General features: G+C 38.2%; 1 protein-coding gene across 1 annotated transcript; it reads left to right on the top strand.

Annotated features, from left to right (window-relative positions):
* Positions 1-6,399: 6,399 nt before the first annotated feature.
* LOC127623059 (ribonuclease P protein subunit p25-like protein) lies at positions 6,400-7,549 on the top strand. Its single transcript, XM_052097258.1, has 2 exons — positions 6,400-6,405; positions 6,849-7,549. The coding sequence occupies exons 1-2, from the start codon at positions 6,400-6,402 to the stop codon at positions 7,536-7,538; spliced, it is 696 nt and encodes a 231-aa protein (XP_051953218.1). The 3' UTR covers positions 7,539-7,549.
* Positions 7,550-19,938: the final 12,389 nt, after the last annotated feature.

Raw genomic sequence — 19,938 nt, forward strand, 5'->3', positions numbered from 1 at the left:
GTAAGCTCTACATCAGGGGTGCCCGTGCTTTTCTGAATGGTGATCTACCTTTTAAGTGACTAGGTCAGAATGATCTACTACTCACATTACATTACGTGTCTTTTTTAATGTATCAAAACAAACACACAGTGTCATATTGGCTGCTAGTTTGCTTTAATGTTTCACACTTAAATCATTATTAATTTATGATTGAGTTTAATTTCCCTACCTACACTAAAAATACAGTAACAAAAGTAACATAGTCCACAATAGAAGCTAATCAACATGCATGTGATTTCATACACAGTGGCACTTACATTACATTTCCCATACAATTCAGTGCATTTACAGTACATCAAAATCCACACATTGGAATGCAACTTTACCCATTCAGGCAACACACACACACACTCACTCACATTGAAATGTAACTTTTTTTAACACTAGAATTTTCTTTTAACATACATACATATACAGTGGCATTTGGCCTACATTACACACTATATCACACTACAATTCACTGTTCAAACATTGAAACTTTCAGACAATGAATTAACTTTATGTACAATAAGTTGCATGTAGTTATTTTCTTGCATACACATGGCATGTTCACATCAGTGGTCAGTACCTCATTCAGATGATGACTTGCATTGGATGGAGTCCACCAGGGATGCATAGTGCGGGCAATAGCTACTGATAGCCAGTCTAAGACAGGCCTCCAAATGATCGTCGGTCAGGGTGGAGCGGTATTTGGATTTGATAAATTTCATATGTGAAAAGGTCGATTCAGCACAAGTAAGTAGACCCAAACATTGCAGTCAGTGATGTTGCACATTTTCTTATGTTGGGATACTTTTCTTCTGTGAGTAAACTCCAGAATTGTTCATGGGCCCTAGACTTCAAGTTAATATCCGCTTGTAGTGTCAAGATCTCATCTTCAACTTCAGCAGAACTGAGCTGAAACATTGTTGCGATTTTGGAAGCAAGGACATCGACCTCAGCATTCTCCACAAAAGGGAAGCACATAAATGTGGCAACTGGCTCGAGTACGGCGAAGTCTTGAAATCTCCTGTCAAAGTCTGACAGGACGGTGTCAATCTGTTCTGCATAACATGCACTGTCAATCTCTGTTAAGTCCTTCCCTTGATTATTCAGCTCAGATGCAAGGTTTCTAAAGTTCCCCAGATCATGGCGTTGGATCTTTGAAGAAAGCAGTTTAAGTTTTCCCTTGAAGGCGTTTACTGTGCTTATCATATCGATCACGATTTTGTCTTTGCCCTGTAATTCCACGTTCAGCTCATTGAGCAAGTTCGCCAGATCAGTTAAAAACGCCAAATCAAGCAGCCAACGATCATCATTAAGTTGCGTGTATTCCGCATGTTTGTTGTCATGTAGGAACTGCTTTACCTCGGGAAGGAGATCGCGGAATCGTTGCAGGAATTTCCCCTACTCAACCACCTTACGTCCGTGTGAAGCAGTAGGTCTGAGTGGTCGCTGCCAGCCTCCTCAAGATGCAAGCGGAACAGTCGTCTTTGAAGAGATCTAGCACGGATAGAGCAGGCTACTTTGTTTGCTACGTCCATAATTTCTTTCATGTTCAACATTTTCGCACACAACGCTTGTTGGTGTATAATACAATGATAACTTAAAAAATCAGGAAACGCTTCATCCTCGCGGCATTTGGCAACAAATCCATTAGAGCGGCCGATCATGGAAGGTGCACCGTCGGTGGTGATTGACACCAATTTGCACACTGGAATCTTATTCTTGTCGATAAAGTGTTTGAATATCTCAAAGGTGTCACCCCCTCGTGTGTGTGCGTTCATATGCAGAACTGCTAAAAGTTCCTCTTTTGCAGTCATGTCGTGGAAGACCATTCGAATAAAAATGCACAATTGGGCTTTGTCTGTGATGTCCGTAGACTCGTCCATCTGTAGCGAGAAGCACTCGCAACAGTCAATGTCCTTAGCAAGCTGCTGCACTAAGTTGTCGCCCATCATTTCGCATCGTCTGGTCACTGTATTTCTTGTCAGCTGAACAGCTTTGACTGCAGACATTATTTCTGTTTTGTTCGTAAAGTCTTTAAACAAAGAATCCGCAGCCTCAATGAAGGCTTCCTTCACCATTACTCCATCCTGGAAAGACTTTTTGTGCCTAACGATCGTCCGACTCACCGGAACGATGCCTCTGTTGCGGCCTTCGCTTCGCTGTTGGCCGAGTGAAAAGAGACTGCTGTCCAAGAAGCTGAGATTTCAAATCCCTCACCTTTCTCTTTCTTAATTCACTGCTTGGAGGAAAGTCTGTATCAAAGGTTCGATGAACCATTCTAAAGTGTCTCTCTACATTCCCCTTCTTTGGAAGTTTAATGCTGGATCGACAGATCAGACAGACACACTTTGAGTATGACATCGTGAATAAGAAGTCATCTTCCCATTCCTGATGGAAATGGTAAGTCTTTGCTTTTTTTAATTCTTTTATTTCCTCATTCATTGTGGTATAATTTATGTCTGTCTACACTACAGATAATAAACGAGCAATAGCGAAAAGCAACGGTAAAACCGTTGGCAATGGCGCATTTATGTTTATGGTTGTTATGGTAACGTGTAAAAAAAAACTTTCTAGCAACCAGCAGACTGGCCTGTCTACACGTCAATCAGCGGGCACATGGTAATGTAATGACATGATAGGATGGATTGCTTTTCTGAAAAGGCGCGGTTTTTTTAAAAAATGTTTTTATTTTTTTTATTTTTTTTTTTTATTTTTTTTTTTTTAGTTCTGTGAGCTACCGTCATTGGCTCTGCGATCGACCAGTCGATCGCGATCGACGTATTGGGCACCCCTGCTCTACATGGTTGTTGACGCGATTCCGTAGCTGACTCGTCAGGAGGAGACGGTCCTGGCGCTTGCTGGACACTCTGGGACATCCTGAAGCCTTCTTCACTGCAGTTGAACCTCTCTCCTTGAAGTTCTTGATGATCCGGTAAATGGTTCTTTCAGGTGCAATATTCTTTGCAGCAATTTCCTTGCATGTGAGGCCATTTTGATGCAAACAATGATGGCTGCATCTCTTCCTTTAGGGGTAACCATTGTGAACAAGAACACAATGATTGGAAGCACATATTCCCTCCTTTTATTGCAATCAGACTGTTCTTATAATCCAATCAGTATGATAGAGTGATTTCACCTGACTTGTACTCATTCACACTTTCCCAGGTGCTGCTGATATGATTAGTGAAATTATATCACTGGCCAAAAAAACTCTGAAATTTGGGTTTTTGTGATAAAGTTCATTTTTTGGCCAATGAAGTTTTTGCAATTATTTAAAATGTATCTGATCACTCTGCACAATAATCTAGAAACAATGTGAATCAACACCACAACAACTGAAGAAGAAACATTTGCAAAACACAAAATGTATGTCACTGCCAATACTTTTGACCATGGCTGTATATGATATCCTGTTCTCCAGATGTGGCTAGGCTACTTCAATGCATGTCTATGAGGTTTCTGGTCTGTTTTATTGTCCATCAGGTAAAGAAAAAAAGTCAGATTGTTCAAAGAACAAATAACACACCTTTCCTCAACAAGCCATGTGATTTGTGGCATTCATGTCCATTGCACAAATGCTGTAATGAAAGTAATTGAATGAGGCTGTCATTCCAAAACATTCTGCCTAACATCTCTTTTTGTATTCCAGGTTGAAAAGTCATACAGGTTTGGAATGACATGAGTGTGAGTAAATTATGACAAAATTTGAATCTTTGTGTGAACTATTGTAAGTAAGTGTAACTAAGTGTGAGTAATAGTGATGCTTGCAACAAGATAAGTTCATATATATAAAACACTTAAAAGAGAGTGGTAATTAAATGTGCTTTACACCGGAATAATCATAATAATAATAAAAAACTCATGAAAGATCATAGGTTAATTATGATTTTACAAATGGTTTAAAATAAATCAGGGATGAAAAGGAAGGATGTTGCCAAATAACTCTCATGTGTGCAGGTGATTAAAATCTATCATGCACTTTATTCCCTGCTCAAGAAACCTTTCCCAAGATTCCTCCTATATAAAGACCATTAACATCACATTATGCAAATGAAAATGGCCAAATGCATGTAGCGGGGCAGAGGCCGAGTGCAGCACAGTTTAACAGCCGGACTGTGAGCAGCTCTGTGAATGATGTTTTCAATTAAATTCCAGCTCATTTCATTCACACATTTATTCTCCTGATGAAAATGTGTATTTCTGCACGCAAGCAGCTCTGTGTTCCAGAGCTGTGCTTTAATTGTCAGCGTTTTTCGAGCTCTCGCACCGGAACGTCCTCTAAACGGAAAGACAAAGTTGCTTCAGAGCTGTTGGCTTGTTTTTAAAGGAACAGAATCCTCTGTAGAGTTCTGTATTGGTGATTATTTAATAAGGGGGCACTTTGACAACTTGAAATCTTGAAAAGTGAAACTCCTTCATACGATGTTAAAAAACATTTGTGCATGTTCTAGAATATAAATCAGATCATGGCCTTGATCAACCTTCAACTGATTTGACATTTTTCACATTTGAAGAAGTTGATACTAAAATTAAAAATAATAAAAAATGTATCCATATGACTCCAGTGGTTTAATCCATGTGTTCAGACACAAAATAATAGGTGTGTGTAAGAAACAGATCAATAGGATCAAACAGGTCATTATTCATTATAAAGTCTTCTACCTGCCCAGTAGGGGGTGATATGCATGAAAAATATGAATCTCCAAAAACAGAAGGAGAATGCAAAAGTGAAAGTAGAAAATGGAGATCGACTGGGCAGGGAGTAAGTAAGTAAGTAAGTATGTAAAGTTTATTTATAAAGCACTTTTCACAGATAAAATCACAAAGTGCTGTACAGGAGGATAAGTAAAAACAAACAGTATAAAATGTATATACATATGTAAGATTAAAGTGACAATAGTGAAAACCCATCAACCAAAAGCCTTCTTAAATAAACATGTTTTCAGAGCCTTTTTAAAAGAGGCAACAGTGTCTGCCAGACGCATGGACAGGGGCAGGGCGTTCCACAGTCTGGGAGCTACAGACTGAAATGACATGTCCCCTCGGGTCTTATAACGAGTCTTAGGGACTACAAGCAAGTTCTGGCCAGAGGACCGGAGAGTGCGGTCAGAGGAATACAGCTTCAAAAGGTCCAGGATGTAATGTGGGGCCTGACCATTTAAGGCTCTGAAAGTCAGCACTAAAATCTTAAAATCAATCCTGAATTTTACAGGGAGCCAATGGAGATCTAGTAAGACTGGTGTTATGTGAGACCTTCGAGCAGACTTATTCAGACAAATAAAAAACAGAGTTGCAGTAGTCAAGTCTTGTTGATATGAAAGCGCGGGAGGAGAGGAGGAAAGGGAGGAGAATTTATCATATAAAATGGCTTAAATATTGATCTGTTTCTCACCCACACCTATCATATTGCTTCTGAAGATATGGATTTAACCCTTGTGTACTGTTCATTTGCGAGTTACACTTATGATGTTCGCGGGTCAAAAATGACCCGAACATACATGTGTAATATTTGTATTTATTTTTTATAAAAAAAATTACGATTTGTAATAACACTCATTGTACTAAAGTAAAAGGGAGAGGGGGTGTTAAATGAAATACCATTAATTAAATCTAGTTTTGGTACGTGATATTTATCATATTTCAATGGGGATACAATTTATTGCAGCTGACGTGAGCAAACAAGGTTTGAACATCAGCCGTAGCAAGGTTGAACTGAAATGCATGGCTTTTTAATACTTGAAGGCTGTTTATTGGATCAATACAGGTAAACTTCATATTATGCGACTACGCATTGCTTTACGGAGAGCTTATGACCTACTAGTTAAGTCTTGCATTACGAACAGGTGGTGCAACCAAATTAAGCACTGACTTTGTTACAAACTAACTAGAAGTTGCTAAGCCCTTAGTGTGAACTTTATGTCCTAACTTACTTTTTGAGACAGTGATTCATTGTTCTAAAAATATATATTAATAAATGAATAAATAACAAACTCATTCAAAATATAATTTTATTTATTTTAAAAGTTTGGGCTAAGGAAAAAGCTCAAAATTGAGAAATTCTGGCAAATGTAACCTTTCAACACTTAAAAATGAGGAAACATCATTGTCTTAGATGACACAGACATTACCCAATTGAAGAATCACCCACATCAGATCTGTGTGCTTATTAAATGAGATTGTTAATCTGGGGTTGCTGTGACTTTAAGAGGGCTGGCACTCCCTCTCTCCCTCGCATTTATGAGGCAGCACGGGTGCCGGGAGAGATACAGAGCAATTCCAGCCTCATTTAACCCAGCCAGCACGTGGAAGAAGAGGAGAAAAAGAGAAAGACAGTGATGCAGTCCAGCGCTCACATCCGCAAAGTGAAAGAGCATGCAGGTGAGTAAAGAGGACTGAAAGAGAGACAAGGAGAAATGTATTTATCCTGGATCATCCCAAAGAAGTAAATGTGCTGTCTGAAACCTTACGCACTCTGAGGATTTGCCTTTTCATTTCTGAAACTTACAAGCCTGGATGTTGTCAAATTTAACAGCTCTTTTAAAGACCAGACAAGTGATGTTGGACGTTGCGTTTCAAAGGACACGTGGGTAAAGGCTTGCAGCTTTTCAAAATATATAAAACTTTACAACATGAGTTTTGTTTTAAATATATCATGTCATAAGACTTCTGCAGTCATGGTTCTGGACTCTCTTCTCTGGTTTGTCCTTTCATGGAAGTGATTCACCAGTAGGGTGCTAATCACGGATAAAACGGCGGAATAGTGTGTCATTTGAGCATTTAATATGAAGGAATGATTACCTGTTTGCTGTGGGCTCTTCCAGAAATCACTCCCGAGACTCAAAGTGTTCAAACAGTCTCCAATGGAGCTTAGCACCCATCGGGACGCATGCCTGTCCGTTCAGGGACAGGCTAGAAACGCCCAATGTGTCTCCACCTTACCGCCTCTGCAACTGTCAAGCAGTGGCCTCAAGCAGGGTCACACAGGCTTTAAGAAAGTATGTCGGACCGAGGAGGACATCTTGTGTCCATTTCCCGGGTTGCCAGCGGGCGTGCTGGAAATGAGGGTGAAGGAGGGAAGTAAAATTCGTAACCTCATGGGTTTCGCCATGGCACGGATGCAGGATGACACCGGGACCAGCGGTCAGACCGGATTGAGACAGGTCGTGTTCAGCGGCTCAGGCCGGGCTGTCACTAAAACCATCACATGTGCCGAGATCATGAAAAGAAAGATAGGTGGTCTTCACCAGATGACTAAACTGCAGTACAAGGGCTTAAGAGAGGTCTGGGAGAGTCAGGAAGGAGACGACTCGGAGATGACCGTCCACCGAACACTTCCCTCAATCAGCATCCTGCTCTCTAAAGACCCTCTGGACCCCCTGGAACCTGGTTACCAGCCCCCTGACAACGAGAATGAGAGAACAAGAGAAGAAGCTTCACAGACAGTGGAGAAAAGACCTCTGGACTCTATTGACTCTTTGATGGAGCCACCAGGAAAAAGATCCTGTCTTTAAGCATTATGGGTACAACAATGTACAACAAAGACAATCAGGAACTTTCTGATAAGGCCTAAAGCAGAGATTCTTAACTGCTGTGTCACAACCCAAAACTGGGTTCTGATAGGTTCAGCTGGGAAAAACAATGCTGAATGCAAATAATACAATGCAAATGACAATATAATTATGCATAATTAGGAACGCAAAATAAATCAATGAATAAACAAGTTTTCAAGACAAAGATGTCTGTTAAGAATGTTTTTTGTCATGTGTGTCCGATCAGATTTCATCGTCAGAAACTAGCCAAATTAGGCAACATGGATAGGTTGTGTGAAATGCACTCATCCCTTAAAAAATCATGAGCAAAACTACTTGAGGTTAAAGGAAATACAACCCCAACTACATTAAACACAGGTTAACTTACAGTGAGGATAAACATGGTTTGTTTTGGCCACTTTGATTTGTGCTGTGGTATATTGTTGTCTGGCTCAAGAAACCATTAGAATTCAAGAGGGATTTAGATACCCAAAGGTCAATTTCCTTATTCAGCCCATGTAATTTATCATATTGCTGGGTCTATGCAAATCATGGCAATGTTAATAAATGTAAATGTTTTTACGAAAAACTATTTTGATTTATTCTGAGGCAAATCCAGTGGCGAAAAACTGACCCTTCAAACCATCTCTCAGAGAGTTCATCTTCAGATCGACACTGAATTGAGACTGGAATGATTTCAGTATCAATTATGAATGCTTTTAGAGTTTCTTAATTGCTCTAATGAAAAATGCTCTTAATGCTCTCTGAAAAATACAGACTAAAACATTTTGCATTATACATTTTTTGTTAGGGACTGTTCAAACTAAACACATTTTGGTTTTTCTGTCCAAATTGTTTTTTCAATGTTTTTCTATGTAAACATGATCTAGACAGACGTCTTTGACCGTTGCTCCACATCTCACTGCTTTTTAGCATCTCACGCAGGTGCACCAGTCAAGTTAAGAAAAAAACACAACTTTTAAAAACGTGTCTCAAGACGCCTGCATTCTGCTCTTTTTTTGTGGTGCTGCATCTAGTTTTGTTTTTCCAGTATGAGCGGCCGCTTGTCATGGAGTTTGAGATACATTACGATATGCTTTTCTGTTTCCTTGTTACATCATACCACAGCAAAATCAAACACATAAAGCATGCAATTCACAGTAGACCAGAAAATCAGCTATGTTCGCAATGAAATACTACTTTTGGCATGCCTAGATCCGCCACTGCGTCACACTAGAAATTGAAGGTCAAGATGAGCGCATTGCATTGTTGGATACTGTATTTCACACAGTATGCTCTATGGTGAACTGCACATTTTGGCAGATGTGGTGAGCCATCTGTTATTCAATCCATTCAGAATATCTGCACATTGTGCATAATATACATTCTATATATTGCAGCAATAGTCATATATTTTGAACACAACTATTAACATTTATTTGGGGCTTCATTCTATAGCACTATAAAAAAAAAATTCATGTCCCTGCAAATTTATGTGTAAATAAAGCACTTGCATACTGTGTTTTTTTTTTTAGTTGTTTTTTTTTAATGGCCAAAAAATGCAGCTATGTGTCTTCACTGTCATGAGTAAAACAGGCTGTGCTTTCATCCAGACAAAGCGTTCAGTTTTTATTAAAGCATCACGTCGTATCACAGTGCGCTGGGATCCTAATAAATGCCTTTGAGGGGATTTTGTTTGAGAGATAGCTGATTTAATTACATTCACACTGATAAGCTTTGTATCACTCTTTTACTCTATTACATAATGTCGCCAACAAAATACAAGCTGGATGGAATCTTTTACATCTGAGGCTAATCAGAAATATGGAATCTTCTGTAAAAGCAAACTTCTAGTCTATTGCTCATGGCTGAGAAATATTTAATCTGTTATTTCCAAAAAAAAAAAAAAAAGCAATTTCCATCATAGTCAGTAAAATGACAGGCAAAGCATTTTTATGAGTTAAAAAAACATTTTTATTTTGTCTCACAAAAATAATATGCACCAAACAGTTCTGTGGTCCACATGAACAAAATAATAATAATAATTATTATTATTATTAACATTTAAAGGAATAATTAAATGTATGGGTGTTATGGATGTTGTCAATACTAAGTGGACATAGACCCGATCACAACAAAAATAGACAAACATGAGATATGAGGTCATGTCCACACTAATCCATTGTCATTTGAAAATTTATTTATTTTGCTACGTTTTCACACTTTCAAGATTTTCACACTTTAAATTTTCTTAAAAAGTGAGCTTAAAAAAAAAAAAAAAAGCGAGCACACCTAAGATTATAATTAGTCTGTTTGTTAAGCGGTTTGGGCTGCATTAATTGCAAAAGATTAATACTTAGTGTTGGGGCTTTAGAAAAAACCCTAACCAGAATGTTTGAAGATTTTCAAACAAAAAGTCCTAAAATAACGTAAAGAGATCACCACATATCCAAGTAAAGACCAGTGTTTCTGGTGTACTTTCAAAGATGTCCACATTTCCCTTGTGAGTAGAGAAGTCAAAGACAAGCATGTGTTTGTGTGTGTGTGACCATGACACAGAGAGATAACCAACTTTCACACACTCTCAGTGGATCTGACAGATTCACTTCATCAAAATCACAATCTGCTCTTTTCTACAAACAACATCACAGATTGTCTCTCTATAAGGGAAGATTCTCCCCACAGCGTTCAGAAGAAACATTCATCATTTCAACCCGTTAGCGTTAAGATGTCTGCGAGGGTCTCCTGCACTGAGCCACGACTGAGTTTGTGCGTTTCTCTGTGCGTAACCTCAGGATGTTTCTCTTGATCGTAATGAAAATCTCTTGAGGGCTGAAAACTACTTAATGCTTTCAATTTATCAAAATGCCTCAGACGTGCTTTTAATATGTGTGCACAAAAACAGCCACAGGAATCTAATTGTGCAGATCTTTTCCCCAAATAGACTTTCTAAACGATAAAAGTACTGATTGGAGACTTTTGTTCAGCATACCATTGTCCTCTCAGGTTGTTAAATTCAACATGAAAAGTATTCGCAGCCCATTTTACTTTCACAATCTGGAGTATTGCAGATCGACAGAGAATATACAAACAGGCTATTGATTGTGTTCATAGGTTAATTGATTGGATGGTGAAAAGCAGCGTTCCATAAAAATAATAATAATAATTTATGTGGATTGTGGAGGACTACTCCCTTCCTGAACCACCACCTGTTTTTTTTTTCTGGAGGCAGATGGTCAAGTTTACCCTCCAGAACATTTCAACGTATCTCGATGATAATGCTTCTTTTTCAAATGCCTTATCATTATTACTGCAACATTGATTATATTAATGCCAACTGGAATTAAATTGTGTTAAATATTGGCAAGATTTTGTAAGGGCTGCATTGACTGCCCTGCAGTCTAAAACAATATCTATATTTGTATTTGGCCATTTGGCTCGCTTGGCCTAGGTGATATCAACCAAAAGACGTTATTTCGGAATAATGCAGACTGATGAATCATGCTCAATAAGAGCAGGATCGAGTACTACGAAAGCAAATAATGTCCATTTTCATTTTATGCTGATGTTAAAACCCTTTTGTTTGGCCCTGCAGAGATCTGTGACAGTCTCGCTAAAGTTCTCTCGTCTGTGATGGACACATCATTATCCTTCTTTTTCCAGCTGACTAAATGAATCATCATTGGGCACCAAACTCAGAGCCATGAGGAGTAAGTGATTTCGGCTTCAGCTCGACGCAAATTGAACAAACTCTGGGGGGGTTACAGACTGAGGGGTGTTATCAGAGTGAGCGTCTTATCTGTGAGTCAGTGCAGCTCACCTTGCACACCAATGTAAACGGCACACACATTAATGGACACACTACACACTCGTAGAGAATATCACACAGTGCACAGTAACTATTCCATCAACTTGAAGCTTCCAGCAGGTGACTGAAATTCCATGCAGTGTGTGGAAAGCTAGATGTGTGTGAAGCATGATATCAATGAGATGAAATGATAAAGAGTACATCATTACTCACATTAAACACTGAGAGAATCGATCGATGTGTTGCTTCCGAAAGTTGTGTACCCTTAAATCAACCCCATTCTGCGGAATTACTGAAAAGTGTCATTGCCCATCAGACATTTTTTCATCTATTCAGATTCACATTTTCCTCTTGCTACTGATAATGTTGCACAAGCAGTTTCCAAGACAAGGGTTCTGGTCTTGTGGGAACCAGGAAGTAATCGTGCTCTCGTAAACAATGGTGGGCATGATTCTGAGGTTGCATTTTTGCTGTAAAATGACATTTTAATTTCACTCATGGTTAGGTTTAAGGTTTGGGTTTGGAGTTTTAAAAAAATTAGAGTGTAGAGTAAATCTGTATTACATACTCACTTTTAGTGTTACTCTGTGGACATTTTATCGGAAACATCCGGAAAGTTCACACGTACTCGTACGTTCAACATCACTTCCAGCATCAGCCACTGTTGGGCAGTGATTTAAAAAACGGTAAGCACTGATCGATTTCAGCAGCAGAACGTTTGACCTACTGTTGTCAGATTCACAGTGTGATTAACTTGTTTAAGGGGCTGAAAATTTGACCTGGTCTTAATATCGAATTTTGGTCCACTTTAGCTGTGACACATCTCAGTCCATTTTCCATTCACCTTGTGTGGTCTTAGTGAAACCCAGCCTGCATAAATATTATTTTAATATAATATTGATGATGGTGAATATTATATTAAATTTTAAGCAATGCTTCTCAACAGGATGCTGACAGCAGGGAAAAAGCTAAATGCAACAAATAAAATGCAACTATGCTACAGTTCAGATTTAGAAATGCAAAATGAATTGTCTTATCAATTTTTGTAAATGCTTCCCATAGCTTCCAATTAAACTCTACAGTATTTTGCCACTAATTCTCCTTTTACCTGGTAGTAGCTAGCCAAATTAGGCAGATGTCAACATGGACAGGGTGCATGGCATGCCCTCATCCTCAAAAACTACATAAGGTGAAATAAAATATCACCTAGACTACATTAAACGAAGAGGATGAAGGAGAAAAAGAACATTTTGCTCTTTTTCTTTTCAACTGGCCGTGTTTAATACTGCCTACAGCCTTTCTGAAAAAGTGAAAATAAACCTTTTTTTGAATTTCTAAATACTGTCAAAGCTCTTTCTAACAGTCTCTCTCTCTCTCTCTCTCTCTCTCTCTCTCTCTCTCTCTCTCTCTCTATGGTTGAGGGTTTTGGGTTGTTGTAGGAGTTCACTATCTCGCTCTCTGCAGATGGTGCCGTCTTTTCTTATCTAGAAGAATGGCTGCTGCCTCCGTTTTTCAGACGCCCTTATCTGGGAATCCTTTAAATTGAATATTTACTGGGCTGATGTTGGAGCGCTGCAGGCTCGGTTCTTCCCCCGCCGGACGGGCCTGAGTGTTCATTCTTCAGCAACACAAACTGGACCTGTCGGAAAAATAGCACCATGATTGATTATACATTCAGGTGAAATGAATGGACTGTAAAGTGTGAATATCCAAAAAAGGATGTTCTGGAAATTATGCAAACCACTTTCATTTTATGTAAAGATAAGTGCAAAGGAAATGGGATAAAAATAAAAAGCTTGCCTTTGGATTTTTCATACAATAAAAAACGTCGACTCAGAAATTCATTTTTTTCATCATTTGCAAAGAAAATAAAACTAAATGCTTTGACATAAATGAACCACTTTGCTGTTCACAGTTTTGTTGTCTGTCGATTCCAAGGACTTCTATAAAACCTGGAGAGAGACAACTGCAAGTATTCCCATTAAACTCAATAGCAGTTGCTCGGCTGGCACATGCAGTCCTGGAAGTGTGCCACCTGCATGCTGCTATCTTGCCTTTGGCCTGATTTTTTTTGAGCCACCTATTTCATGTGACTAATCAGTCTGGAACCTCATAAACATTACACCATTACAACACTGATTGGCTGCTGGTACCACAAGATTGCGCACAGAAAAGGCTTGAAGGCCCTTCACAAGTGACTATGCTGAGCTCTAACATAAAAGGCAACAAACATTGAACAGCAAACCCAAAGAATCTGTCAATTGCTAAACTTCTACAAAAATATAATGAAATATTTGTGATTTATTAGTTGGTTGTCATTTTTTTGAATATCCAAAAAATTTGTTTTTTGCAGACTGATCTCACTGTGAATTCAGCAACAGTAGGTCGAAAGTTCTTCAACTGAGATCGGTCTGTGCTTACTGGAATTCAAATGCTTCCCCCAGTGGCTGAAGCTGGAAGTGTTGCTGCAATTGTGGGCAAGTTTGAGCTCCATTTTATGAGTGAAAGGTCCACATAGTGGTGCCAAATATACGTTTTATTTATGCAAATGATGTTATACAGAAGTCAACAGAAATGCATATTTTATTGCCTTTACCCTGTAACACAAACCCTAAATCTAACCATCAGTGGAGTGTATCGAATGTAATCTTATAGGGAAATACAACATCTCCTGTTTTCTAAAGAACCAGAACTTGTGTCTCAGAGGCTTCTTGAGCAATGTGATATCAGTAGCACCACAGGAAAATAAAAATGTATGCAAAAATGTCTGATTGGAGATGGCACTTGACAGTGCGTTTGTGGGGGACGGCAGCATGGGGTTGATTTCAGAGTACCTGTACATTTGGTAGCAACATGTCCAGATTACATTACTGGCAGGAGCTAACTGGACTATGCTGAGCAGCCAAACCTCGATCCTCTGGTCCATTCTCTTCTTCAGAGAACAGCATCAGGATTGTTTGGCCAACATCGGCAGAGAGAGGCATCTCACAGAGCTCACACAGAGACATTTTTTTCTCTCAGAAATGTCTGCATGTTGAATTAATGAGTGCAGTTGAGGGTGTAATTGCAGAGTCAAAGCTGTGAGGCACGATAATGTCCCCTGAATAAAACCCTGGCAGAGTTTACATCCTGAACAATATTAGCGGATTACACACATCAAACAAGCTCTGATTAACGCCTGAAAGCAGGACAGAGTCAACGGAAACTGGTGGAAATCTGAGATAATTGTATGAATATTTGAAACTGCTAATAACTTAAAGACATTCTGCACAATTAAAAGTGCACTGTGTGAACAAGATTCTTGTGTAGAATCTTATTTAAGAGTTCTTCAGTTGTATGGACCTACAGAGTTGAAATATTCATCTGAAAAACTTTGCTCATGTTTTTCAGAAGTAAGTCATACACATCTGGGATAGCCTGAGGGTAAGGAAATGATGATAGAATTTTACATTTTTGGGTGAAGCGTTCCTTTAAATTAGTAGAATGTTTAGAAAAAAAGAAAAAACATCACTGTAAAAAAAAATCTGAAAATTGCCATTGTAGACCTCACATTCGCATACATTAACACATTTTGTTGCACAACCACTTCCATCTTTAAAGGGATAGTTCATTCTTATTATTTACTCACTTTCATGATATCCCAGGTGGGTATGGAGTGGTGGTGGAGTAGTGGCTAAAGCACAGGGCTGTTAATCAGAAGGTCCTTGGTTCAAACCCCACGGCCACCACCATTGTGCCCTTGAGCAAGGCACTTAACTCCAAGTTGTTCCAGGGGGATTGTCCCTGTAATAATTGCACTGTAAGTCACTTTGGATAAAAACGTCTGCCAAATGCATAAATGTAAATGTCTGCCAAATGCATAAATGGGTATGATTTTCTTTCTTCACCAGAACACATCTGAAGAAAATGTCTTAGCTCAGAAGGTCCTTATAATGCAAGTGAATGGAGATTCCTCTTTTGACGGTCCAAAAATCTCAGACAGTCAGCATAAACATCATTGCTATGACTCCAGCTGTTAAATTAATGTCTTCTAAAGCGACACATTTTTGGGTGAACTATCCCTTTAATAGACCGTCACTGTAGTGTTGGTCTTTGATTTGATTCGTCACATGATCGTACTTGCAATAAAAACCATTCATCAAGTTCTAGCTTGGCTCCTAATACATTTTGGCAGATGCTATTTGCACACTGGTGCAAATAGTGGCAGATATTATTTGCACCCCAACCCTAGTACAAATAATAGTAGATACTATTTGCACACATATTTAAATACTAACATAGAGTACATAGGCGTCACTGCAGTGTGTTTATTGAGTTTATTAAGAGTCCCACAGACACACTACATTAACCCCTACCCCTAAACCTTAAACTTAGAACAAAATAACCTTGGTTTTACTACAGTAACTGTATTTTCACCATGGTATTCTGTTGTAAATTTACAGCAGTCCTATCGACATACAGATCAAACCCTTCTCTTCACTTCCCAACATTCACCGTGAACAAATCACTGTGATGAAATCAATATTTATGTTCCTTTTGAACTATTATTTTAAGTCATATTAAAATGAAATATTAAGAATGGAAGCAGGACATTGGATGGGGAAAAGAGTGGGACAAAAGGCAAAATCGAACCGGTGTTGTTAGGACAACACTACATTCACACCATCTTTACACCCCACGCCACTGCAGCGACATCTAAAGTCTAGTTTGTTGTATATTTCTGTGGTTTCACCTGACTATTGGGGTGCAAAAAGCTGCATTGTGAGGCAGATGCTATTTACACTGGGGTGCAAGTAGTCACACCGATACATTTTCCAGCCAAAAGGCCAGTACTGCCAAAAGTAAATTTTACTTGTATTACCCCCTCCCCTCCCCAAGAGAAATTGTGAACTGTGAAGTATACAGTATAAAGATTATCGTGACTAAAATGTAGGTATGTTGCTCACACAAAGCTATGGTATGACTTCAGAAGACTTGGAATATAGAACACAAGTCATTTAAACAACTTTTATGATACTTTGTATTTCTTTTCCTAGCTTTACAGAAATAGTCACTATCGATTATTGCATTATGTAAAAGAGCTGCATGACGATTCTTCAAAACATTCTCGTTTTGTGTTCCACAGAAAAAAATAACAGCATAAAGGTGTGGTCCAACATGAGGGTGAGTGAGTAATGACTCTTTCTTTACTGAGTCATCCTTTCCCCCAAAGCTCTGTCAATAGGGTTTGGGTAGCATAAAGGAAATGGGAAGCATTCATATATGAGAGCCACTTGTCATGTTTTGCTTATAGAAATCTTCATCTGGCTTTGTTTCTGTTATAAGAGCTCTTTACTCTCATCAGCAGCTGAATGTGTGACACAAGACAATGATTAAAGAAATAATCTTGTGTATTGTTACAAGATTGTATTAAGAGTGACTGCATAATGCAAGCCATTCCTGCCAAACACTACACAAACAACAATTGCCTTAAAAATCTAATTTTGTTTGGCTGTTTTTCTCCCGTATTCATGTCACTTAATGTCCTCTGAGCAAAAACAAATCGACTCTCAGTTAAACCAGTAATGGCTAAAGCATTTTACTGAGAGATTTTATGTGGAATCTGTTCAAACCAAGGAGGAATTATGTCTTCAGGCGGCAATTTACCTTCAGTTCATCTTCAGATGGACTTAAGCAAGACAGCAATGTGTATATTATACATCCTGTGACTCCTGTGTTAGCAAATCCCCTAGATTCGTTTTGTGGATTTTGCTGCCACCGTGTGGACATACAACTGAACAGCACCCTATAAACTGTATAGGCTATAATTAAGCAATCTCATATAGCACACATACTACTCTGAAAGCGCAGACACTGCGGGCAGAGTTACTGAATGATTGCAGTGATTAAAATCAGTGTGCTCTGATTACATAGAGAACATTTATAAATAAATATGCATTCAGCGAGGAGCGACACGGCCTCGTTCTGAACACTGTGTGTCCTATTACTGTCCACACGGTGGAGCTGTTGTGTTAGAATTCAAATCAGTTTACGATCCAGGTACATGAAAAGGAGTGGATGGCTCAGACTGAAGTACCAAACAAAGGCTGCGGCCAGACATCAGCTCTTTATAGTGAACCAAAGTCTACATGTGTTCCTCTAGATTAATAATGAATTATATTACCAAACTCTCATAAATCTGCTGTTTCGCAGGTCTTAGCTGGTTTAAGTTGATTCAGATGATCTCCCAGCCTGGAGAACTATACCACACAAAAGAAAATCAATCAATATTTAAAGCTACATTATGTCATTTTCTTTTTTATTTTAAATAACAATATGTTATTTTACCAAATATACTTTGATAAACCTATGATAATAATTTATATTTTAGAGCTGTCTGGACAGATTTTTGCATGTTCGCTTAATAGGTAAGATATTTTATTTATGTTTTATGTATACAAATGTCTGTGTGTGTGTGTGTGTGTGTGTGTGTGTGTGTGTGTGTGTGTGGTTAAATACAATAATTATACTGTAATCGGTGCAGAACATTTCACTTGCTAGCACATGTGTGTATTTCTCTTTATAATGGAAATTATTTATAGAAATAAATCCTTTAGTCCTAGGCCTGCCGAGGACATGTGAGTCTTGAAATTATGTTGACCACTGGTTGGTAACAATGACAATCTATAAATGATTGACTACCATGATCTATTTGGCCAGAATATCCTGCTGTTATAAACACTTTGTGCAACGTTTGACCTTATCAGAATAGCAATCGTTATGCCTAATGCTAACAAAGGTTGCCTAACTTTTGTATCGTCATTTATTTCAAAACATCAATGTTTCCAATAAGTTAAAACAACAGCATAAGATATAGCACTAAACTGCTCAGATGACATCTTTTCCTTTCTTTCTTAATTTATTTGTCCATTCGCTCTGATAAGATGTCCTATATACACGTGTACACTGTTGCCTCGAACCACATTCATCCGCACAGAGGAGCAGAGCCGAAGAACATGCAGTTTTACTTGTAACCACTAGAGGGCCAAAAGTTACATAGTTTAGCTTTAAAGTCCTTTTTGTACTGTAAGTGTCCATTTTCACTTTCACAATCTTTCTCTTTTTTTCATTTTAGCGCATATAGCCACCTACTGGTCTGAGCATGTCAAAGGTGGATATTTATAGTAAAAAAAAGGACTTCAATGTTCTACTAAAAATCTTAATTTTTGTTCTGCAGAAGTCATACACATCTGGGATGGCATGAGGGTGAGTAAATTAGAGAATTGTCATTTTCTGGGTGACCTATCCCTTTAAACTAGACATGCCTGACATGTGGGAACCAGCTTAATGGACAACCAAGACCAGCAACTCACCTTAGTCTTTTCAGTCCACAACTCTCTGCTTAGCATTTGTTCAAAATTAAACAACTGAACAAACAAATGAAACAAATGTAATTGAACAAACTACTGCCAAAATTACAATATACTGTATCTGTAATGTAGTCTAGATGCATACACAAGCATCTGCCGTATGCCCACCTACAGTATCTTTCTTAGGATTTTGCGTATGCCCACCTAAAATAAGTGATGATACGCATGGCTATCAGTACGAGTAGGCTTTTGACCTGGAACTTTTTCTAATGACGTAATGCAACACCATGGAGTGAATAGTGTTTTTTAAATATTGTTATTGTTATTATTTTAAACAGTGTACAGAGATTCTCTATAAATGCACACTGAGCAGCGGGAGGCGGGAGCGCAACTGATGGCACACGCAAGAAAGACAGCCCGACTCTGCTGATCCACCAATCAGAACATTCATTTCATGTGCGAATGGTTTTGTACACTGTTTCAGTATGGAGCAGGACCTTTCCAGCATCTAATGCTAATGCACAAGCATCCCTGGAGTAACAATAATTTTTGCTGTAAATGTATTTCCCTGCTAAACTGATATATATGTATGTATATATACATTTAAATGTAACATGTGCAATTCAACTTTATGAAAATACTGCATGTTATTGCACCTGTGCTAGTTTTTGATGCTCTTTGCAGATGCTGGACAACCGTGTCCCGTAATTATATCAAATGTCTTTTTTTGTGTGCCTTTTAAGTAGGAAAACAATTTCACTATACACAGAAAAACACATTATAGTACACAAATAAAACAAATAACCATTCATTCGTATGGTAATACAAGATAATATATTAACGCAAACATTACTACACTCATATTAGTTATACAGTGCTTAACAGTTTATTGCATGTTATGTATTAATTTTCACAGTAGCCTAATGAAAGGAACATTAATGACACCTATTAATTTAAATACATATTTTACATCAAGCTACCATAACATCGTTCTTAGTAGTGTACTCTACACCATGCCAGCAAGAATCTTACCCTGATATACATTGTGTAAGTTCATGTGAGACTATAATTATAAAAGTAAAACATATTTCTCACAAATGTACTTACATATGTACTGTATATACATTTAAATATATTAATATTAGAGAGAGGGGCAAGTTTTGTTATATAGATACACACATATATAGTATATTGTATCATGGTAATACTATTAGTATTACTATGA

Source organism: Xyrauchen texanus, chromosome 29 (assembly GCF_025860055.1).
Source record: "Xyrauchen texanus isolate HMW12.3.18 chromosome 29, RBS_HiC_50CHRs, whole genome shotgun sequence".
Lineage (NCBI taxonomy): Eukaryota > Metazoa > Chordata > Actinopteri > Cypriniformes > Catostomidae > Xyrauchen > Xyrauchen texanus.